We start from the raw sequence: 25,145 nt of genomic DNA, 5'->3' as shown, positions 1-25,145 counted from the left end.
AAGATACAAATTTCACTCAGCTGCATTCATTTAACCGTTTATTATGAAAATTTTCAGAACGCTTTTTTTTCTACGTGTTTTACTTGGGCGCCTCCAAGCCAACTAGGTCTGGTTGCATTGTTACCTTCATACCCCATTTAGAAGAAAATATAAAGCAAAATAATTACTAAGAGAAAAAATAAAGGATGGGGTCAGACACTGACTCTGCTTAGTTGGCAATCACATAACTCATATGGTTGAAAAGCCGCCAGTGATTGTTTATCCATTACAGATCAATATCAGACAGGGCAGTAACTTTATTAGAACATGATTTAGGAATCCTATAAACATTTGGGATTTAAACCCGCTGACTGAATACAAAATAATTAAGTTATATGTAAAATTAAATACAACCCCAAGGAATATTTATGTACACATTGTTTTAAATTCTAAGGCCCTTCCAAGCAAACTATATGCCACCAATGAATGAAAAGTAATCTAACCAATCTGGATCTGCATAGCCATCATGCATCATCATGCATGTCCATCATGCAGTCCTAAAGAATTTTACCTGAGCAGTTGTCATCTGCTGACTACAATTCATCTCCATACCAGGCACTCCATCCTCAGATCCAACTGTACAAACAAACAAACAAAAAATATATGTCTCAACTTGTACAGATTTGGTTTTTTAACATCATGATTCCCTAAACAGTGTAACTACTCTTCACATATACATGGCATTAGACATTATAAGTAATTTAGAGATGATTTCAAGGATATGGAAAGATGAGTATAAATTATATGCAAATGAAGACCACACTAAAGCCACCAGCACAACTGTGTTCATCACAACACAATTTGTCATTGTTAAAATATGGAACCAACCCAGATGCCCCTTAGTAGATGAGTGGATCAAGAAAATGTGGTCCATATACACAATGGAATTCTATGCCTCTATCAGAAGGAATGAGACTACCCCTTCATAAGGAAGTGGAAGGACCTGGAAAAAATCATACTAAGTGAAGTGAGCCAGACCTAAAGAAACATGAACTCTATGGTTTCCCTTATAGGGAATGATTAGTACATCTCCAGGATAGTCATAGCAGAAGGTCACAATAGCTCAATAGCTATACCCCTATGAACATATAAGATAATGCTAAGCGAAATGAACTCCAAGTTATAGAAATAAGTGGTATATCATTGTTATGGTTATTTTCAACATGCCATGTGAAACCGTACCTTTTTTTTTTCCTCATATTCCTTCCTGTGGTTTTACCCCTGCTATTACTGTAATTGATCTTAGTACCCTAGATACTGTATATACATATATTGGAACTAGGGAAGGGAAGGGAATACCAAAATCAAGAGACAAAGGATAAAAAGACAAACTATCGCAATAGTGATACTTACAAAACCAATTGTAACCAGTTGTACAAACCAACTGTACAACTCATGGGAGGGGAGGGAAGTGGGGAAGGGGAAGATGGGGGAAAACGAGGGAGAAGGTAACAAGTTGGATAATAAATGTACTTTCCTTACATATGAATGGACGCCATTGATTAGCTGATTCATTTTTCAAAAAGTGTTATTATTAATCTCATTTTGCTGGTCAGGTAGTTGAATAACCTGTGGCAATCACAAGGTTGGAATTGGCTAGTAATCAAAAAAGAAACAAGCAGGGTCTAATGTCTCATGCTTGTAATCCTTGCTATTTGGGAAGTTGAGATCTGATGACTATTAAGCCAACTCAGGCATGAAAGTCTATGAGGCTCCAATAAACCACCAAAAAGCCAGAAGTGGAGGTATGGCTGAAGTAGTAGAGGTCTAGCCTTGAACAAAAAAGCTCAGAGACAGTGCCCAGAATCTGAGTTCAAGCCCTAGGACCAGCACAAGAGCAAAGAAGCATAGTGTTATATGGGAACTCATTAGTAAGATACAGAGAAGCCATATCTTGAAAGGTCAAATTGGGAGTCTTTATTAGAAAGCTGGCCACTACAGGTAGACTCCTGTCCCAAAGACCTGAAGCCCAGAAAGTCACTTGCATGGAAACATTTCAAGACAAAAACCATACATTTGAGGTGAGGACCCAGGCCCAACATAAGCAAACCATATAATACAATAGAATACTCAGGGGTAAGCAAAACAAACCATCTAGGAGAATAATCAGGTGCAAGCATTCTCTAAAGCAAAACTTTCTTGGAGCTAAATAGCATGATACATCTTCATTTTGAAGAATGGCCTATCTCATCTCTGGGCTATTCAGAACTAGATGAAAAGCCCCCAGCACCCAGCAAGGTGCCAGGATGGTGGTAAGGATGTTACTTAGACCCATTATCCTGAGAGAGAGAGAGAGAGAGAGAGAAACACTGAAATGTGTTTTCATTTCTTTTCATCATTTCCTCAACAAGCTAACCAGTGTCCTCAAATGAAGGTTCATATTCTCCACGGAGATCATCTATCAAAATTAAATAATAATAAGGCATAAATGAGAGACAATGTTTTATCTTCTCTATGGAGATACAGTGAAAACACATATAATCTGTGGTCACAAACGATTAGAAATTGAAAGCAAATTCTAAATATAAATAATAATGAAGAGACCAACTCTTGCTGGTACTATCTTACCCACATAGTGGATAGAGAATTAGATTTAACAGGGACATCATGTCTTCATGGTGGAAGAAGGGGAGGTCCCATCTCCCAGGTGATCGGTATGCCTGAATTCCTAGAGGGAGGAGGAGGAACTGGACGATAGGCAACTGGGCCTGTCAGTTCTTGTCCGGGTCTGGCTATACCTAAGTGACAGGCCCCTCCTCCTGCCCTGGGGCTGCTTGGCTGCTATCCCCTCCTACCCCCTTCCGGGTTCTACCGGAAGAGATGCCAAACCAGCCCCGCCTCTCATCTATGAGCACATGTGCTACCATGGCTCCGGCTGAGCCAGGAGGCCGAGCCAAGAGGCTGGGCCTCTGCGGGAAGTTCCGTGACATCACCGTGATGGATAGTTCATTAGCCAATCATTAATACTGAGTTAGTCCCTCCTCTTCCTGCCGCCATTACTGTTATATAAACCCCTCCCTTGAATAAAACCCTTTGGAAGCCGGTAGACCATCGGAAGGCTCCCCCGAAATCTCCGTGTCCAGTGTCTGCTCTTAAACATAAGGGGGGCTGGGGACATGGGGGGTTTCGGCAGCCCTATCCCAGCTCAGCTTAGCCCGACTGGGACACGCTCTGCCCTCCCGCCAGCGGGAGTAGCGCGCAGAGCTGAGTGTCCCCCACAATTTAGGCTCGGCGTCTCCCCAGGGGAGACGTGGAAATTTAGCCCGACAAGTCCTATGCTTTGAACTCTAGAGACACTCAAGTTTCCTGTGACCCTGCCCCCTGACCTGACCCTATTTAGGCCCAGACCAGCTTTGGCGTGCTTCCTGCATCCTATCCTATTTCCTGGCTCTCCTCCCAATTGACATGGTATTCCACTTCAGCTCTCCATTGGAGTTGATCTGGTTTGTTGGTATTGTTTTTCAGCTCTATCTTTCATCTCCTGCTTTCATGGCTCAGTTTCCTGACAGTTTTAAGTGTATTTGTGGGGCTTCAGGTCTTTGCAACAAGAGTCTGCCTGTGGCCACTGCCCTTCTAATACTCATAACTCAACCACTCAAAATGTGGTTTCTCTATTTTCTTGCTGTACAACAATAAAACAAAATTCAGTTATAACCCCACCATTCAAAAATCACTTCTCATCATTTTAGCATATTTCCTCTTTTTATAACATTTAAAAAACATAGTAAACAGAAAATTTTTGATACAAGTTAATTCCCTCCTTGCCAGGGGAAAAAAAATAACAGTTTGTCTTGTATTTTTGTCCTCCCTTCAGGTACTCTTCACTTCCAAAGTCATTGACAGAAAAGTCATTGACAGGGTTGGGGATATGGCCTAGTGGCAACAGCGCTTGCCTCGTATACACGAAGCCCTGGGTTCGATTCCCCAGCACCACATATACAGAAAATGGCCAGAAGTGGCACTGTGACTCAAGTGGCAGAGTTCTTGCCTTGAGCGGGAAGAAGCCAGGGACAGTGCTCAGGCCCTGAGTCCAAGGCCCAGGACTGGCAAAAAAAAGAAAAAGAAAAGAAAGAAAGAAAAGAAAAGTCATTGACAAAGTCATTGACAGAAAAAACTCAAATGGATTTGTAGCCACTCTACTGTTTCCTGTCCAAATTGAAAGATATGTTCTCTGTTCTCTGAAAGGAAAGATTAACAAGGGCCACTGTAATTGTCATGCATTTTCAAAGATGGTTTAACTCTTCTCAGTTATTGCCTGCAATGAAAGGGTCAAGTTTAAGACTTGTCTCAATCTGTTTTCTACATCTCTGTTAATTAGTTCCTGGTGTTAGGTATTTGTTTAATGATCAGTAGCACTGAGTTTTTCAGAAACTAACATAACCAAGTCAATGTTTAACTGCATTCTTTGTGTCTGAAAGAGCCAAGTAGGAGTTGGAAGGAAATCTCCATAGAAACTAGCCTCCCAGGAAGTAGCCAGAAGGGTTACTGTGTTGGTGGCACAGAGCTGGAAACATGTCAGGAAAGAAATGACTGCTTTGCAAAACTGGGGTACGTTTCTGGAAATATCTTAATTTAAAAAGCTACATTGAGGTCTTCAAACCACCATCATGATTTCTCCATGAGAAATGGGCCTGAACCACTCCAAGGCTCACCCTCGGGTGATCAAAGTCGCCCCTTTGCAAAACAAAGAAGCAGAGATTCCCTCAGCTGGCCCTTTGCACTTGTTATCAAGTCAGAAGTTGGAAGAAAAGAGTTCTTATTCGTTTGAAAAACTGCAGGATGGGAGTAAAGCTTTGGAAGGGCAGCTACCACCTCTGCGAGAATCCTGGTACGGAGGACATTCTGCAGGTAAACATAAAATTCAGCATGAGATTGTGTGTCTAGTCTCAAGGAAGCTGTTACTAGATATATGTGACTGTCAGTGATCTCACATAGTCCAGATGATCAAAAATGAAGTCTGGATGATTAATCTGGGAATTGAATGGTTGCCAAATTAAAGACTTTGGGTATGTAAGAATGATCATGTAAACTGTGTACAAACTCTATCATATACAAAGGGATTTTTCACCATTCCAAATGAGAAGGAAAGTTCATCATATTTCAGCTTAGCTTCTAGTGCTTTCTGTGCCTGCTCTTGTTAGGCCATTGACATCATATGGGTAGGGATATGATAAATGATAGCAATCATGTTTCAGTAGACTCTAAATTTGTCATTATCTCCAGTATAGTTTGATGCATCAGGCTTTGTGGTTTTCAAAGTAGCCCTTTAGCCAGGCACCAGTAGCTCACGCCTATGATCCTAGCTATTCTGGAGGCTGAGAGCTGAGGATAGCAGTTTGAAGCCAGCCCAGGCAGTAAAGTCTGTGAGACTCTTATCTCCAATAATTTTTTAAGCTAGAAGTAGAGTTATGGCATACATAGTAGAGTGCTAGCCTTGAGCAAAAGAAGCTCAGGGACAGCACTTAGGCACTGAGTTCAAACCTCAGTATCCACATAAACAAAGTAGCACTTTAGGAATGGGAATTTTGAAACCACTCCAGACAGAATCCATTTATTTTGTAGGACAGTGGATGAGTCACCTTTCGCTGGTTAGCAACAGAACTAAGAGAAACATTGTTCATTATGATTGGGAGCTTGGAGACTAGAAACTATTCTGGGATATTTTGTAAGACATATAACATATTTTTGTGGGGCTCAAAATGATGTTTAGGCAGACATTCTCAATTGGTTAGAAAAGTACATCCCATATGCCATATAATTCACATATGTATATCATTTGTCTTCTCTTCATATTCTGGATCAATAACATAAATATGTCCTCCTCCTGAATGACTTGGTGAGGGTACCTGTATGTTCTTGTTATAAATAGCAAAGCCTGCTCAGAATTCTTTCATGGCTACTTTCCACACAACTGACACCATTGACTAGTTTTCACTTACACAGACTTTTAAAATAATACTCTTTCAACTTCTTCAGGATATAAGTGAGAATTTTTCTTAGTTTCATTGACAGATTCCCTTTTTTATCCAACTCCCAATCCCAATCTACTTCTAGCTTTTTTTTGTAATTTATTGGAGATAAGAGTCTCACAGCCTTTAATGACTGGGCTGGCTTCAAATTGCTATCCTCAGCTCTCAGCCTCCAGAGTAGCTAGGATTACAGGTATGAGCCACTGGTGCCTGGCTAAAGGGCTACTTTGAAAACCACAAAGCTTGATTCACTAAACTATACTGGAGATAATGACAAATTTAGAGTCTACTGAAACATGATTGCTATCATTTATCACATCAGTATCCATATGATGTCAATGATCTAACAAAAGCAGGCATAAGCACAGAAAGCACTAGAAGCTAAGCTGAAATATGATGAATTTCCTTCTCATTTGGAATGATGAAAAATCCCTTTGTATCTTTTGGTAAATGAATGGTAAAAATATTATTTTCCTTTAAATATCAAGCTGGGAGGTGAATGAGGAAGCAAAATTTTAGAATAATATTTTATCATTTGCATTCATATAGGGGCCCTGCTTTATATGGTTTATCTCCACATATGATATATGGGTCAGATATTTGTGACTAAAAGATGAAAAACTGTGTTGACAAATTCTAATGACTAATGACCAGTTGAATTTGCTAATCTAATGGTAAGCTGTTTTTTTAATGGCTTATTCTTGTTTCTTCCCCTAATCCTTCAAGTATCCACAGACATGTATTTTGACATCCCATTGGAACAGAGAGAAACAAGTATTATTAAAAGGCATCCACCCCGAAGGCTTCAAGTAAGATGAATTTAAACGGCTTCATAAGGAATTTCTTGGATTTAATGGTAACTATTGACTAAGCTGTTAATGAAAATGCTTTCAGAAAATGTTGCCAATTGCAGAGACTACTTAGGATTTGCTTCAGAAATTATTTCACTTTTTAAGGCAACGAAAAGCAGTGAGTATGGTAGCAAAGACAAAGGCATGGATGCTTAAAGTACCTGAATCTAGCACTGATTAGTTGGGGGTTATGGGAAAATCACATGTGATAAGTAACAGCTACTTACATTACTATATATCACCTACTACAAGTCAACTATTACACTAAGAAACTTGATCTGTGTTATTAATTTCATCACTTAACCCCCTATGAGAAAGTCTCATCTGTGTTTTATAGATGTAGTAAAGGGGGTTATTTGTCCAAAGATACAAAGGCTAAATAGCTGCCAGGTCTTCAAAATCTTCACTTTTGGCATCAGTATATGTGATCTCTAATACCTCTTTCAATCCCTAAATTTTTATCATCCTAGATGTCAACTGGTTCTTTAAATTAGGGATATTGGATTCTAAGACAATAAAGCTATAGCTTTTAATGCATTCACCTTAACAAAAGTTTAATGGATTTCCTTTAGAGAGCTATGAATTCTAAGAAATCTCACCCAAGAAAGGAAAGGAATCAGAGTAGGTCTTTGAAAATGTGCATCAGTTAACAGGAGGGTTTGGGGCTCTCTTGTGAGCAAGATCTTTCACTGACATTTGAGAAAGGGAACTACAGCCCAAACCCACCTGCTTATAAATCACCAGATGCCTGGACCAAACCCAGGAGCTCATTTGTTGAGGATTAGTTCTGTTTCAGTTGGTTTTATTTACTTATCTACTCCAGAAGCTCAAAATTATTATTTGAAGTGATTATATTCCTTGGCTCCAAGAACAAAACAGTTCCTTTTCCCAAAAATTAGAAGCCTTGAAGTACATTGCTTAGTTTAAGAAAAATATAGTATATCTGTAATAAATTAATATCTTTAAAGTTATGAACCAAAAAAATGAGTATATCTCTGAATAAACTGAACAACTCTAAAGTTTGTTTTATTCTTAAACCAAATACTTTTTCTTCAAAGGAATATATATATATGTATATGTATGTATGTTATTATATATGTTATTATATATGTATATATACATAATCATTGTGAAACTGCTCAGTTGATTGACTCAAGGATTGACTTAGACAGAAGAAGGTACTATAAACAGTATAATATGCTATAGTTTACAAAGTACTTTCAGGATCTATCAACCCTTAATAAGCTGTAGTTGGATTTGTTTGCTATTGTGTTTTTATTTGTTTTTATTGGTCATGGGGCTTGAACTCAGGGTCTGGGTGCTATCCCTGAGCTTTTTCACTCAAGGCTAATGCTCTACCACTTTGAGCCACAGTGCTACTTAAATTTTTCAAGTAGTTAATTGGACTTTTCAGCTTGGCTGGCTTTGAACCTCAATCTTCAGATCTCAGCTTCCCGAGTAGTTAGGATTACAAGCATGAGCCACCAGTGCCCGGCTTGTGGTTGGGTTTTGATTTTCCTAGTAATCTTTCCAGATCTAACACTTTACCTCTACACTAACAACCTTAAAAATAAAAATCAAGGGGCTGAGGATATGGCCTAGTGGCAAGAGTGCTTGCATCGTATACACGAAGCCCTGGGTTCAATTCCCCAGCACCACATATATAGAAAATGGCCAGAAATGGCACTGTGGCTCAAGTGGCAGAGTGCTAGCCTTGAGCAAAAAGAAGCCAGAGACGGTGCTCAGGCCCTGAGTCCAAGGCCCAGGACTGGCTAAATAAATAAATAAATAAAATCAAGAAATACTACTTTAGTGCAAAGACTATGTCTTACTACATCGTATATCTTCAGCCACTAGCAATACACACAGCACAAAAGTTTGTGAGTGAATGAATGAGACCCAACTCCCAGCTACTGCTACCTGCAATATCACTGTATTAGAAGTCCAACTGACGAGCCAATGCAACCAATGTCTCTAACTATTAGCACAGAAGAATATCTTATTGAACACAAGAGCAGAGAATCATCTAAACTTAGGGAAGAATTATGCCTTAAAATGTGAAATGCTGACTGTAAGTTCTCCTCCACACATTTGCTTTAACCTCCCTAAAGATCAGCTTTCTGTGTTCCTCAAATCTATTTGATGAAATATGACTTACATCTTAGGTTTCAGTCAAATGGACAGATTGTCCTGACCTTCCAGGCTCTGATTCCAAATTCCTGGGAGTAAAGATCTTATTGGTTCAGCTTTGCTTGTGATTTCGGCTCTGGTCCAATGAGCTCTGAGCTGAAGACGTGTTCACACAGTAGAACTGTGGGCGTAGGAGTCACCCTGTAGATTCTGGAGTCAGCTCTGAGAGAAAAGGGAAATCACTAGGAACTTGGCAGACACTACCAAAGATATCAGCTATAATTATCTTCACAAATGAGGCTCAGCACATTTTCCACCACAAATGGGTTTTTGAGAGAATAATAAATGCTAGGTTCCCATGACATGTTAATTAATAGCCTGATCTCTTCCAAAGAAAATTCTAAAAGTATTTTTAATTATTAAACCAAACTTAATTGTATCCTAAATAATTTGAGTTGCACATTTGGCACTCTCTACTTCCTGAACAGCTATTCCTCAAGTATATAAAGGTCATGAACTAAGGTTCTTCATCTTGGAGCTGAGAGTATCTGAATGTCTTTTCCAGAGAGCTGTGAATTCAGTGGTTCCCCTATGTAGAAGAGTTGACCAGCAAAGCCCCTGATCACCTCATCTAATATCTCTGATCCAGCCTAACTTGGGCTGCCCCCCCAACTCTCTTCTTACTTCTCACCCTTAGATTGATCTGCCTGGATAATTCCCTTATCTCCAAAATTTGTTCAGATTTTACTATGCCTATTAAGCCTATCCTAACCAATTTATTAACAATTACATCCCTCATCCCTGCCCTTCTGATTCCCTTACCTTTCACTATCTTGTTTTTACCTCTGTATACCATTTTCCATCTAACATATCAAATGCTTTAGTTATACCCAGTGTGTTCACTGCTTATTTCCCTCACTACTTCCCTACCTTCAATGCTAGAACATAATCTTCACAGAGGCAGGGATTTTTTTTCTGTCTTTATTAACATATCAAAGGGGCCAGAACCAAGCCGGACACATACTAAAAGATCAATAGGTTTGTGTTGATTACTGAATGAATGAGAAGAGAGAAAAAGTATTAGGAATCTGCTGTGAGAGATGTTGTTTTCAGTATTAGACAACATGGAGTCTACTGAACCATGAATATAGTCCATTTACTCTTTTTTTCTTTTTCATCTTTCAATGATATTCTAGAATGTCCCAGCCCCAGCAGGGAAGTCTATAAGATGCTTATCTCCAATTAACCATCAAAAAGATGGAAGTAGAGCTGTGGCTCAAGTGGTAGAGCACCAGCCTTGAGCACAAAAGCTCAGGGACAACACCCAGGCCCTGAAAAAAAAAATAGGTAAATTGGATTTTCTAATAATTTGTGTATCTATTTTAATAAGTGAACTATATCTATAATATTCTTAGTTTATAGTTTATTTCTACATGGCCATTGAATTAGTCTGTGAAATGGGTTGATTACTTCTACCTCTTTTCTATAAAACATTTGTTCTAACACGTGTTATCTGTTCCTCTTAAGTTTGGTAATATATCTTTAAAACCTTTTTTTCCACTTAGCCTTTTAAGGAAAGTCAGAAATTTTCTTGCTAACTTAATCTCGTTCTTAGAATTTATTTGCACAACTTATTCTTTTTGCTAATCTGTGTTTCTAGGAAATTGTCCATTTTACCTAAATGTTGGATTTATTGTTTTACAGTCTCATCTTTTTCATATTCAACTCATATCTTAATTTCAGGCTGACAGACTGGCTCTGATTTTCCTTTTGTGGAGCATTTTAGATCCCCTTTAAACAATAGAAATAACTCATAGCCAGCAGGAGCCCTAAATGCCTTATGGAACACACACACACTTGCATTTCCATTCAGTTTCTCAGCCTAAGGAAATGTTCTTAAGTCTTGATGCTAGCCAAAGTTTACATTTTTCTTGGAGTTACTCAGGCCCACCTTCCAGTTCTTACCAGTGAATAGAAGCAAAAACATTCAGGTTAGTGTTTATCACTGAGCTCTATGGTCTCATTTTGACTTCCCAATCTCCTAGCAGACTTACCAACTGATTATGCTATTTATTTGTTCAAGAAGCCAAATAATTCAGAAATTGAGGGAGGAGTATCATTCCATCAATTCTCTAGTACTTCCTTCCATCACATTCTTTGTGAAGATGAATTGAGGCATGTCACTTTCTGGGCAGAGGAAAGGACTGTGTATGTGAGCCCCAAATCCGGAGGCAATGTCACCTGCCTGGTTTATTTAGATGAGGTCAATTTCCCTAACAAGTATTTTTTGGTAATTTTCAGAACAAGTGCAATTTATATGTCAGTTGCTGCCATCTAGCGGCTTTTGTGGAAGAAGAATGTGATTTTTTTTTAAGTTTTTTTCAAGTGCAGGCAAGCAAGTAATTGCCTAGAGAGCAGTTTTGAAGATATCTATCATTTAACCCTTATCTGAAATGTAAATTTAAATTGAAAGACTGAGACTAGATGACAAGGGTTGAGAGTACTCATCTCTTCTTATCAAAGCAATATCCTAGCTGTAAGAAGTTATAAACAGATGATTTTAAGTAACTAAATATCTGCCTTCTTCAAGCTCAATTTTTCAATTATTCTCTATAAACTAATCTTCTGTGGCCTACTAATGTATTGATGTATTTGATTTATTCACTAGAAGGATGATTCCCCTTAGAGATCTCTCCTCTAAGCTGCATGCCTGTGTATCTAACTAGCTATTCAACATCTATACTGTCTCAAAGGTCTCTCCACTTCATCTTGCTCCAAACCAGATTTGAATTTTTTTTCTAAATTCTACCCATCCCACATCTTCAAGAATTCTCCACCTCAACAATTAACACCATCCATCCTCTGTGTTAGGGTACCCAAATAAGGTCATATACGGAGGTACTAGTGGGTTGGTTGGCCTTCAACTTTAGAATGGATAATAGGGCATAACTCGATATATGACATCTTGCATTCATTTTCAAGTTTGTATCCTCAGGTTATTTGTTGTCCTAATCATGCTCTAGCAAGTTGTTCTTCCAAGTACTGAGCGCTCTTCACAATAATCAGCCAAATAACCACACACGTCTATGTTGCATAGTTATAAGCTCCGCAAAGAATCAGGTCAATTTTTGTTGATTACCATTGCATCTCCACACCTGGCAAACATTACAAGGTGAGCAAATAAATTCTCCGGGTCCCTCCTAGTACATCATTGTAAGAAAACCAGCCTTATCTCCTATGCCTTCTCAGTTCTCCATTACTCCCTACCTTCCATCCCTCAGTGATCAGTCTGAGGAGCATAAGGTGATCCATAGTAAGAAAGGCAGAGCCACAGACATGAATTGCTGTTCATTACAAGTGATGCTTTGAAGCTCCAGTATGATGTTTCCCATAAATCCACACTCTGTTAGAGAAGACATCTCTAAGATCTGTTAGAGATGGATTTTCCCTTCAATGAGTCTCAGAGTCACCAGTGATTATTATCACTGGGGCATCTGAGGAAGCATTTCTCAGATCACTTTCCTGAGGACTGGACAAGTATAACAAAGTCAAACCCTGATGCCTCTTTCATCTCTAATATCCTAAGACCTTGGCTAAATGATAACTTTGAACATAGCCCCTCAGTTCAGAGAGAAAAGGATTGTTAGTCTCTTTACTTGTTGACCAAGGTTTCAATTAACAGGCTGCTGATAACAGCCAACAGAACAATGACAAAAAAGAACCAGTTAGGTTGAAGAGCCTTTTGCACAGACACAACTATTATTACACTGTTAGAATTGTCTTTTCAAGATGCTCCTGGGTATAAATGCTGCTTTTGGAATGTGCTAAAGCAGTTTAACGTCTGGCTGTTGTATTTCATCATCTCATGGTATGCGAAATGCTGAATACTCTAAATGTTAAACTTCTAGAAGCTTGAGGCCATTGACCTGCCACAAGTAATTACCTCTGAAAGGCTCCTGAGCCAGCAAGAAGCCAGGACAAGGCACAGTACAAAGGTGAGCTGTGGCAGTCGCCAGATGTGGCTAACCATGGGGCTGTGTGGGGCTGTGGGGAGTGAGTGGTCCTTTTCACGATTTCCCTGCACAGAAAACTCAAAGCCAAATCAAATAGTTAAGTCCTTCACAGTTACAACATTGCGAAGCTGCCTGTCTGTTCTCTCTAACTGTACACTGCTTTTTTCTCTTGGGTGAACTCTGGGCCCCTTCTGCTTTTTCGTGGAAATGGCCATGTAGGTGAGAGAGAGGAATTTTACATGGAAATTGATGGTCCTAGAAACTTTGGAATCTGAAAAAAAAATCACAACTCTCCTCTTGCATTCTTCTCTTTGTTTAATGCTTTCTCTTCATTCTCAGTTTTTGCAAGAGAAATCTATCTGTAGTTTGTTCTATGGCCTCTCTCTGTCATAGCCAAAATCTAATCCTGGGAAAGATCTTCTGTGGATCTTTATACTGTTACACTTTTGTAAAGTTTTGCTGAGAATGCCCCCTGTGTCTCCATGTTACACACACACACACACACACGATTCATCTTGGGGCTGGCTAGATGACTGATTTAGTAAGTGATCCAGGTACTGTCAGGTCCTCAAGGTCAAATTTGAGCTGACAGTGGAGGTGGGACCCTCTCTGAGTTGTTTTTTTTTTTTTTTTTTGGCTGACAAGGTCACTGTCCAAAGGGCAGCACAAAAGCTATCACTCAATTCAGCCCTTCCTTCTCTGGCAATAGCAGGTGACAAATGGAGATTTGGTCACATTTGCTTGCTTGCCCTCAATAACAGTGTACACTGTCCCAACTAAAGTTCATGACATACCTAGAGGAGACCACCAGAGTCACAAATAATCAAGTTCACATCCTTCCTTAGTTGCAAGGCTCCCCATGGCTTACATGAGAATACACCATGGAGAAATCTATTCCATTTAACCACTCAGTGGCTCTCCTCTCATTTCATCAGCCAATGGTAAAGAGAGAAAGGAAGGTCTCATCAAACCAGAATACATTTCTGGAGATATAGTAATAAATATCTCCTGGCAAAGGAAATGATATTTTAATGACCTTGTCAAAACCCTTGGATTTGAGGTCTGCAAAACTCTGTAAGGACCTTTACAACCACGTGACATATATAGCAGAATATAAATATATGTATATATACATATACACACATATACACACACATATATAGATACATATATATTCATTCACTAATAATGGTACAAAGAACTTGCCAAGGCCACACAATACTTTACCTTTATTCCCACAAAAGAGCTATATGGATTATGATAGATTACGGTCTTACTCTGTTCCAAAAACATATTTAATGATATGGACTACAAAGTGTCAGTAACAAATTACCCCATACTAATAAGTATGTCATCTTTCATGGCAGGAACTAGAAAAGAAAATGCCAACTTCCATGTATACTTCTGGTAAGAGACAATATTTGCATAAGATGAAGATGCTGGAAATGAACCGTAAAAGACAAGAGGTAAGGGCTGAAAATATGGCCTAGTGGCAAGAGTGCTTGCCTTATATACATGATGCCCTGGGTTCAATTCCCCAGCACCACATATATAGAAAATGGCCAGAAGTGGCACTGTGGCTCAAGTGGCAGAGTGCTAGCCTTGAGCAAAAAGAAGCCAAGGACAGTGCTCAGGCCCTGAGTCCAAGCCCAGGACTGGGGAAAAAAAAACCAAAAAGACAAGAGGTAAATAAGTGTCATATTGACCGAATTTGTACCACATAATCGCAACTTCTGACACATGACTGTTGCCTCTAAGAGTACACAATTTCATAGTCAGTACTTAACATTTTGGAATTAGTCATGGGAGCTAAAGATTCAGCAACTGAAGTTAATAGCCCAGTTAAGTCTTTTTTCAGTCCTCTCGTCTCTTTTTAAAGACAGGTTGCTCCTCTGATGTTCTGGCTCCAGCGGGAAAATGTGGTTATCTTTCTTAGTTTAGTAAAGGGGGAAGGGTCTTTATTCTGATACCTAAGCCTCTCTCTATAATTCATGCTGCATAATTATCTAATAAGAAAGACCTTGTATTAGTCTATTTTCTGCTGGTATACAGAATACCAGAAACTGGGTAATTATAAAGACTTGTTTTTTCATAATTCTGGAGGTTGGAAAATCTAAGATGAGTCTAAGTCATTTGATTTGGGAATTCATACTATTTCATAACATAGCAAAGGGTATCTCATGGAGAGTGTGTACAAGAGAGTGAGAGAATAGGAATGAGAGGAAGCCACAGCAGTGGAACTTGCTTTCACAATAACCTACTCTGAATAATCCACTCCTGTGATGGAGGCCTTAATCTGCCAGGATTGTAGAGCCCTCATGACCTAAATATCTCTTAAAGAACTCTTCCTCCATATATCATCAACATATGAATTTGAGGATTCACTTTACATTATATACAGACTCTGATGGCTCATGCTTATAGTCTTAGCTACTCAGGAGGCTGAGCTCTAAGGATCATGGCTCAAAGCCAGACTGGACAGGAAAGTCTCTGATATTCTTATTTTCCATTAACAACCAAAAAGCCAGAAGTGGAGAAGTAGCTTAAGTGGTAGAGTGCTAGCCATGAGTGAAAAAACCAAGAGCCAACCTAGCCCTGAGTTCAAGCCCCAGTATGGGAGCACACACACACACACACACACACACACACACACACACACACACACACACACTTTTCAACATATGAATTTGAAGGGACACATTCCAACCATCACAGACCTCCAGTAACAAGTTCTTTTACCAACAATGTCCTGTAGCTGTCATATTCTGTAATTTCCTCTGTAAATGAATAAGCCCAAACTTACTGTCATCTGCCATTCAATCCTCATCGTAATTAAACTATATTTTTTGAGCATGTGGGCACCTATCCCTCTACAAGCCAGAGATAGAGGAAATTTTCATACCTTCTAATAGGAGAAAGAAAATCATATTGTGGTCAGGGACTGTAGATGCCTATGGACAGGCTGCAAGTGGTGAATGGGTTGCCAAGTGGTGAATGGGTTGATGTGTTCTGGCAGAAGTAGTTAGGGATACCATTAACTACTTATGGCTGGTCATTTTTAGGCCCAATTGGAACTGAAGAAAAATCTTCCTAGGGAAGCAAGGAACAATCAGCAAAAACTGAGAAATCATAAAACCAAGAAAACACTTCAAAGCATCCCAAAGAACAGTGTTCTAACCATATTGCCTGATGAAACCATGAGCAGAGGTTCAGGTAAATCATATTTTTTTAGAAAATAATATTTCAGATGTTTTCCAAACTTTAAGTGAACTCCTGGGCTGTGCCTCTAGGGAAGAAAGTGAGAAGACAGAGAACAACCTTGTTGTTTTGCTGGCACTTTACATCTCAGAATATAGTAAGAATGTTGTCACATAATTTTGGATAGCTGGGAGGATAAGACAAAAGCTCTGTAATAAGTTAGTTTCTCTTTTATTATGACTTCAACATGCCTTATATGCATTGTTGGAATCCTTGCCTCATTTCCAGGAGGAGAGAAAGCAAAATAGCCTCATTTTTATAGAGAATGAAGCTCATGTAGACACATTAAATTGCCGTGGCATGTGATGGAATCACATGAGCTGGTTTGGAGTCCTATGTGCACATGCCTGCTCACACAGCCCCCCAGTCAGCACTCTTGGACACAGTTAGAACATGTAAAATGAAGCCAGCACCACTGCCCTCCCTGTGTTGGCTCCTCTTGCCATACCATTGTGGCAAGTGGGTAGGGGCCCCTTGTGCCATGTTACTCAAGCCAGAGCCATCTTCATCCCTCTCTCTCTCCTTGCCAGCTAAATGTTAAGACCATTAATATCACTATCACTACAGAAGAGTAATACCACACAGTACTATTAATGTTCTCTAGTGATGAAATATGCCATCTCCTTCCTTCCCAAAGGTTTTGCCACAGATCTAGTCCTAGGCCTCTCACTCCAGTGCCACTGTTAGAGCCACCTGACCAGATTCTCCACTTCAGGTCTTTTTTGCCTCCCCTCAGCCATTCACTCAGTGGTTCACAATGTGGTCTCAGGCCAGAAGCATCACCTGGGATATGGTCAGCTCCAGTCAGGGTGACTGAAATGGAAACTTCTGGATGAGAACCAGCAGCCTGAATTTAATCAGCCTTTTCTAGGTGGGTCCTAGTAGCCCCAAAACTTAAGAAACAGGAGCTGGGAATGTGGCTTAGTGGTAGAGTGCTTGCCCAGAATGTACAAAGGCCTAGGTTTGATTCCTCAGCACCACATAAATAGAAAAAGCCAGAAGTGGCACTGTGGTTCAAGTGGTAGAGAGCTAGCCTTGAACAAAAGAAGCTCAGGGCCAGTGCCCAGGCCCTGAGGTCAAACCACAGGCATGGCAAAAAAAAATTAAGAAACAATGAACCAGTAGTGTTTCCTTATTCTTCTTGCTGACAATATTCCAGTATTGCCAATGCCCAGCAGTATTGGTTTCACCTAGGAGTACAATGCAAAAACAAAAACAAAAACAAAAAATTCAAGTTCCACCCAGACCTTCTGAATCGGGATCATTTATCAAGATCTCCAAGTGATTCTCACACAAATGGACACCACACCAATGGTAAAATGCAACATGATCCTACAAATGCAACTCTGACCATGTTGCTCTCCTTCCTAAACACACAGCTGGGCACTAGTGGCTCACATCTGTAATTCTAGCTACTTAGGAGGCTGAAATCTGAGTATCAAAGTTCAAAGCCAGCCTGGGCAGGAAAGTTCATGAAACTCATCTCCAATAAACTAATAAAGAAAAGCCAGAATTGGCACTGTGGTAGAGCACTAGCCTTGAACACAAAGAGGCTCAGGGACAGTCCCCAGGCCCTGAACTCAAGCCCAAGATGTAGCGGGGGGGGGGGGGGTGGGTTCTCATTCAGTGAGTCCCCACTGATCTAAAAACAAAAGCTAAACTCCTTAATATGGACCTTGGCTTTTTAGGATCTAACTGCTGCCTATCTTCCGATCTCTATCTCAGGCCTCCAGCCTCTCACATACCCAATGGCATACTCAGCCTTGGATTGCTCTGTGCTTTCCAATGGCTGTCTGTATTCATACCTCTCTATTACACTACCTCACCAATGAGAAAGCCCTTTAAGTTCTTCCTGTCCATATTTCCCCAAGGTTGCAAATGATCCATACTGTTTGCACTCACATGATTGCTGTGCTGTGGACCAAATCTTCACATCAGCAGTACTGACCACTTGGAGTGCTGCAGAAATGCTGGCTGTGTCTCTAGAGGTCTTAAGTTCTAAGTGAAAAATCACCTGCTAAAATAGACTTTGTCTCTCCTCAGGGGACAATATGTTTAATCAATAAGTTAATTAACGTCTGAGTAATTGAAAATCTACTCAGGGCAACCATTTCACTTAATGCTTCCAAGTCTTAGAATTCAATGTATTTTGTAGTCGTACATACAAACAACTTTCACAATTGAAAAAAAAAATACTGTAAAAACCACCAAGAAAAGAGTCTCCACCAAAGTTAGACCCTGTCATCACTTGAGAGTATGCCTAGAAAACCAATATTGGCAAAGGATTTGGCAGATGCCTAGGCTTGGAATGGTCCAGGAGAGACTATGGCTGATGGACAAAGGGGGTTTTCTTTTGCTCTCTTGAGCCTTCCTAACATTCCAGCTATGGTTTGTTGAGTGCTCATTAGAAGCCAGTATTGTGGTCCACTCAATTCCCATACAACCTGGAAGGTAGGAGTTACCATTACCTCTGTGATTGAGGCAGGCTAAACCAGAATTTTTTCACCTACTGCCTTACAGCTTTATCAGGATGCAGATGACTCGAGGCTTTAGGACCAAGCTAGGAAAACCTACAGATCTAAAAAAGCAGTGACTCATCTTTAAGTGAATCTTGATCCTTTAGGAAAAAGCTATGCTCTGGAAGTTGTGAATGGAAGTTGAAACAGGTTTCAGACATTGGCCTCTATAATCCCTTGCCTCAAGGGAGCAGAAAGAGTCGCTCATTTAGGAGCCAAGTCATGCTCTAGACAGGGCAGTATAGCTATGTCAAGAGATGCAACCAGGTTACAAACAGCAACTTGTTGGGGAACGAGTCCCAACTTCATCTTCCTGAATCAAAATCTCTGCAGATTGGTGGGAGGAGGTGTTATCTTTCATTTGAAAAGTTTCCTGAGTGATTTTTAAGATTAATCCAACTTAGATGAACTTCAATAACCTTTGAGAGTTCTCAACACCCAAATATTATGAGAATCCTTTTCTCTTTAATAACTCTGTGTGAATACACATGACAAAAAGAGCCTAGAAAGGGTAGATTTTTGCTAGCAGGAGAAAGAAATTTTAATTCTTCTCACTAAAATGAGATTGCAATTAATTAAGACCTAATGGTGGGAAAGGTCTACACTTATTGTTCTGTATACTCTAAAAAGGTGGTTGGCACTTCTTAAATAAAAGCTAAAGTAAATACATGTGTATACCTAAATCAAATCCCATAGCAAAAAAAAAAGAAGTATCCTCTAATAAAAAACATAAAGCTGAGCACAGGGCTCACATCTGTAATCCTATCTACTCAGAGGCTGAGACCTGGAAGCTCAAGGTTTGAAGCCAGCCTGTGCAGAACAATTAACCAGCACATTAAACATATACTTGAATGCTTACATACATGCATGTATATGCATACATAGTTTTGAAGAAAGACCCCCCCCCAAAAAAAAGACACAATATGTGATTCTAGATTGGATCCTGGATCTAAAAAATAAAACATAAGCAAACAAAAAGCAGTCATAAAAAGTATTGCTGGAATAACCATAGATATTTGAATATGGATCCTATATGAGAATATATTATACCACGTGTTGAATTTTCTAAATGTAATGACTTTATTGTAATTATGTAGGAGAAAAAATCCTCATCCTTAAGAGATTATGGTAATATGTTTAGGAGTACCTACAACCAATTTTTAAATGGTTCAGCTGAAAGCAATATTGTAGCAAAACATTGTGGATGGGTTGAGGTTATAGATGTATACTATACTAGTCTTGTGACATTCAAAGCATTTCACTTTTGTAAAAATAACAACTGCAAAATGTTTAGTGATTACAATGATACCAGCTGGAATATATAAAAAAAATCAAGCATATTCTTCTGTGTTCATAAAAATCTAGGCATTTAATAAAAACAATCATTATTAGGGAAAATTAAATTAAAAGAACTTCTCATCTTTCATAGGAAATTCTCATGATGCAGAATTTTTGGCCTATGGAGCAAGGAATGCCTATTGTCATCAAAAAATTGGCAAAATGGAAACATGGCTCCATGAACCAGAGGCTGGGGGACAGCTCCCCTGGGACAGTTCTGGCTCTGACTCAGATGAGCTGGAGAAAGATGGGAAAGAACCACACCCTCTTGTGAGAACTAGGACAGAGAAAACCTTACTTTTTGATGAGTTTTTTGATGGAGAATAAGAATGCTACTCACTCTGTGACCCCCTCCCTGTCCCTCTGGCAAATAATGATGGTATTGAAAGCTTGGTTTTTTGGTTTAAAAAAAATCTTTCCGAATAAAGCTCGATTGGATTCGAAGAAGAGCTGTTCTTCCGGGAAAATGGCGACTCCCACCAGGGCCCTGGCGTCGCCTCCAGCTGCGGATCCGGCACCTGACGTGGGGCCTGCGGAGGAAGCCGACTGCCCAGCGCCGCCTCGCCAGCCTCAGGTCCAGCAGGTCCTCGCTGCCCCGCGGCTTCGATCCCCCAGCTTCCGAGGACTTGGGGCCGCGGAGTTTGACAGAGCTGCGGGAGATGTTGAGGCGCCAGGAGAGGCTTTTACGCAATGAAAAATTCATTTGCAGATTGCCCGACAAAGGTAAAAAGGTCCTTGGCACTGTTGCCAAACTGAAAGCTGCCATTACAGAATGAGAAGAGGTTAGAGGACAAAGTGAACTGTTTCATCCTATTCGTTTAGACTATAGGGCAAAAAGCGATTGCAGGAGTTGATGTGGACATAGATAAGCCCTAGAATTCTGACCAAATACTTGATACTTCATCACCAGTTCCTGGCTGTTCCCCCGTGGATAGCATCAAGTCATTTGAAACCAGCTCAGAAAAGCAGGGACTTGTGCATCCTGCTCACAAAGGCAGTGAAGACACTCCAGAGGCTGAGCACACAGTGAGCAAGGGCCCGGTTTCCAGCAGCAGAGCCAAGGGTCTATGGAGCATCTCCCCCAGCACTCTGCTGAAGAAGACATTTCCTTCAGCCTCAACAACCTGCTTATTGACAGTTTACAAAGAATTACACTTACAGAGCAAGGTGAACTCCGTTCCGAAGAAAACCTGAGTGCTGAGAACTCAACAGACCTTTGCAGTGGGACTCCTAAGAAGCCTCATTACATGAAAGTGCTAGAAATACGAGCCCAAAACCCAGTGCCCCTGCCACATAAATTTAACACCAACATGTTGACATCACAGAAGAATGACCCAATTGGTCATTGTCAGAGGGGAAAACCTCCCATTTCCTCAAAGGAGTAGCTGCGCAGGGATAAGCAGCATCTTGATGGCATCACTGCAGAGACTCCTACCACTTCACCATTTGCCTAAACAGCTGCCCTCTATAGAGGAGTCTTTGGCTCTTCAGAAACAGCAGAAACAGTTATGAGGAGATGCGGGCGAAGCTCGCAGCACAAAAATTAGCTGAAAGACTGAATATTAAAATGCAGAACTATAATCGAGAAGGAGAGTCTTTGGGGAAATACCGAGAAGTAAAGGATGAAGATGCCGAGCAGTTCTCTGATGATGGATTCTGAAGATGGGCACTGGAATAATCTAAGCCTCCAACTGTCGAGATGCTATTATCTTACATCAAACTTCCTAACAAGTATCAAGATCAGTGTCAGACATTGAGGGGAAAATCTCATAAAGTTACACAAAGGTAGCTACAATAGAAATCCCATTGATCTTTCAGAAGATGATTTTATGTGTTTGAAAAGTTTAATATCTGAGTATTGTGTTTAACCACATTGTATTAAAATTTTGCAGTATGTTGTGCACTTGTCTGATACTTTAGTATGTAGTAAAGCACATTGGTGGTTTTATTTCCTTTAAGTCAAATGAAAGCAGATCATTTTGCTTTTTCCTTATTCTTACCTCTATTAAATGGCATTATTACATGTCTTTCCATGTAATAGTTGGTTGTTCCAGGCACTGAAAATGAGTTAGGAAGAACAGCCAGGAACTGGTGATGAAGTATCAAGTATTTGGTTAGAATTCTGGGGCTTATCTACATCCACATCAACTCCTGCAATCGCTTCCTTTTTTGTAATGAAAGGAGCAGTGGAGGGAATTTTAGGCATGTTTTCTTGGAATTAGTGAGATGTGGGTGTGAAATGCCCCAGAAAGTATTCATAGAAAATACTCCACAAATGTTTGTCTTCTCCTGTCATCATAGGAAGACTGTTCTTTCTCTTGCTTATGAATAAGAAGTGACTTGAGGTGATTCTGGAGGGCGGAGAGTCTTTCTAGAGTACTAGATTTGCCTGCAGTAACTGAAGGGGCTGCATTGGAAGTGTCTAGGGTTCACTGGACCCAAGTTCTTTGCCTACACAGATGATAGTTCCATGTATAGAGCTTTGTGTTTGGTAAAGAAACATTTATTTTAAAGTTAGTTGTCAAAAAATAAAAATAAAATTAGTTGTCAGCACATCGCTTGTATTCCCTCAAAGAGGCTTTTATAGGCTGCAGAAACTTCTATCTCATATATATACATGTCATTTTATTTTTTTTTTATTTATTTTATTTATTTTTTTTTTTTGGCCAGTCCTGGGCCTTGGACTCAGGGCCTGAGAACTGTCCCTGGCTTCTTCCCACTCAAGGCTAGCACTCTGCCACTTGAGCCACAGCGCCGCTTCTGGCCGTTTTCTGTATATGTGGTGCTGGGGAATCGAACCTAGGGCCTCGTGTATATGAGGCAGGCACTCTTGCCACTAGGCTATATCCCCAACCCCTATACATGTCATTTTAAATGATAATATATGGTTGTCTCCAGAGAAATTAACACGTTATCAGAAAATTCTTTGTCTATTATGTGGAATCTTTAAAAGTATTGAAAAGGAAAATAAAATAGTAATTAGAGCAAAAAAAATCGTTCAAGTTAGCATATGAATCACAGAGCAATTCACTTCAGTCAACAGATCACAGGTTTGTCACATCCGCTGTTCCCCCCTGTCTGTTGAACCGCCTCAACACTGAAACAACCGCCATTTTATTCCTCACCCTTCTGTGTATGGTTGGGCCAACAAAGTGGTTCTTCTGCTAGTCTCTGTACACCTCTCATGTAATTGAAATCAAATTGCAACTAGACCTGGAGTCCTTTGAAGGCTCGGTCGGGATATAGTGCCAGCTGCACCCTGCCAACTCTCTATGCCTCTTCACAAGATCTCCACAACAGGGTAGTGAAATTTCCTGCATACCTGCCCAAGCCTCTAACAAACAAACATCTCAAGAAGAGAAAACAGGGGCTGGGAATGTGGCCTAGTGGTAGAGTGCTTGCCTAGCATGCATGAAGCCCTGGGTTTGATTCCTTAGCACCACATATACAGAAAATGTGAGAGGTGGTGCTGTGGCTCAAGTAGTAGAGCGCTAGCCTTGAGCAAAAAGAAGCCAGGGACAGTGCTCAGGCCCCAAGTTCAAGCCCCAGGACTGGCAAAAAGAAAAAAAGGAAGATAAAACAGAGCTACCACTCTCTATTCATAGAACCAATTCTACACCACTTCTGTCACATCCTATTGGTGGAAGCAAGTTGTGTGCTGGATGCTAGCCAATGAAAAGGGTCTATACAAGGGCATATTGGCATCCATTTGAACTCTCCACTCCACCATGCTACCTATACCTGTACATTATACCTATACCTATAAAACAGAGATGAGAGAGTAAATTTGATAAAAATAATAATAATAATAAAGTGTGCTTTTAGAGGAAACCAGTTGTGCTATGCTAAGCACTCAGCTTACTTAGTCTTTGTTTTCATGAGTTTTACAATGAAGAAGCTTCAAAAAAGAGGTGGAATAATGGCCCACTCATCAGGCCACTGTGAATTAAAGCTCAAAATATGAATACCTCTCAGATTACAGAGTAGATTTCATAGAGTTTTTTTAAAACTAAATAGAGCTGAGCTCTAGTGGCTCATGCCTGTAATCCTAGCTACTCAGGTGGTTGAGATCTGAGGATCATGGTTCAAAGTCAGCCAGGGGAATAAAAGTTTGTGAGACTCTTATCTCCAATTAACCACCAGAAAACTGGAAGAGGTGCTGTGGGTCAACATGGTAGAGTGCTATCCTTGAGCAAAAAAAAACAACCCTAAGGGTCAGTGCCCAGGCCCCAAGTTCAAGCCCCATGACTAAAACAAACAAAAAACCTAAATGGAACCAACACTAGTTGCTCATACCTGTAATCCTAGCTACTCAGGAGGCTAAGATCTGAGGAGTGAGATTCAAAGCCAGCCCTGACAGCAAAGTTTGTGAGACTCTTATCTCCAATTAGCTACCAAAAAAGCAGAAATGGAGCTGTGGCTCAAGTGGTAGAGTGATAGCCTTGAACAAAAAAAGCTAAAGGACAGTGCCCAGGCCCTGAGTTCAGGCTCTAGGACTAGAAAAACAAAACAAAAAGCAAAATGGAATCTTTGAAATGTTTGTTGTAAATATTATTCCATTTACAAAAATGATTTTAGGTAATTTTAAAGACTTTCTTTTTTTATAAATTTCACCTTATATGGTTATTATAATCTAGAAATAATTTTAAGTTTAAGGAATCCAGAAGTTTTCAAGGTTTAGTAAAACTTTTTTTTATATTATTGAGCTTTATGTACAAAATCATTTGATTTCAAATAAACATTTAATGTAAAAACAAATGTTCTTTTAAACTGAATTTCTTTTACATCTACTGTACCATTCAAATGCTTTATCATCTTACATGATTTCTTCAAAATCTGTTATCAAGGGTACATATAGAAAAGCATTTTTTATTATAAATAGAAACAAAGGGTTTTTTTCAGTTTTTATTATATGATGACATAAAAAGTTTACTCAACAGACGTAATTTTATTACTGTTTGGGGGAGGGAATCACCAACTTTTTGTGCAAACAATGCTAGCCTTCTTTTAAGCATTAAGAGCATTAACTGC

At 39.8% G+C, this 25,145-nt stretch overlaps 1 protein-coding gene and 1 pseudogene across 3 annotated transcripts; both read left to right on the top strand.

Moving 5' to 3' along the window:
• Window positions 1–4,439: 4,439 nt before the first annotated feature.
• Ccdc198 (coiled-coil domain containing 198) lies at window positions 4,440–23,542 on the top strand. 3 transcript variants are annotated; one of them, XM_048362058.1, is made up of 7 exons: window positions 4,440–4,887; window positions 6,735–6,817; window positions 12,898–12,984; window positions 14,370–14,468; window positions 16,065–16,215; window positions 17,986–18,017; window positions 18,073–18,439. In XM_048362058.1, exons 1-7 carry the CDS (start codon window positions 4,665–4,667, stop codon window positions 18,103–18,105), a joined length of 708 nt encoding a protein of 235 aa, XP_048218015.1. In that variant the 5' UTR covers window positions 4,440–4,664; the 3' UTR covers window positions 18,106–18,439. The 3 variants fall into 3 exon arrangements, with proteins under 3 accessions (XP_048218015.1, XP_048218014.1, XP_048218016.1); XM_048362057.1 differs by lacking the exons at window positions 17,986–18,017; window positions 18,073–18,439 and adding exons at window positions 20,206–20,526; window positions 23,109–23,542 and having other exon boundaries at window positions 4,444–4,887; XM_048362059.1 differs by lacking the exons at window positions 17,986–18,017; window positions 18,073–18,439 and adding exons at window positions 20,206–20,526; window positions 23,109–23,542 and having other exon boundaries at window positions 4,821–4,887; window positions 6,735–6,864.
• Window positions 20,488–22,186, top strand: LOC125363006 (annotated as a pseudogene).
• Window positions 23,543–25,145: the final 1,603 nt, after the last annotated feature.

This window comes from Perognathus longimembris, chromosome 14 (genome assembly GCF_023159225.1).
Source record: "Perognathus longimembris pacificus isolate PPM17 chromosome 14, ASM2315922v1, whole genome shotgun sequence".
NCBI lineage: Eukaryota > Metazoa > Chordata > Mammalia > Rodentia > Heteromyidae > Perognathus > Perognathus longimembris.
This window is presented reverse-complemented; position numbering and strand designations above follow the sequence as displayed.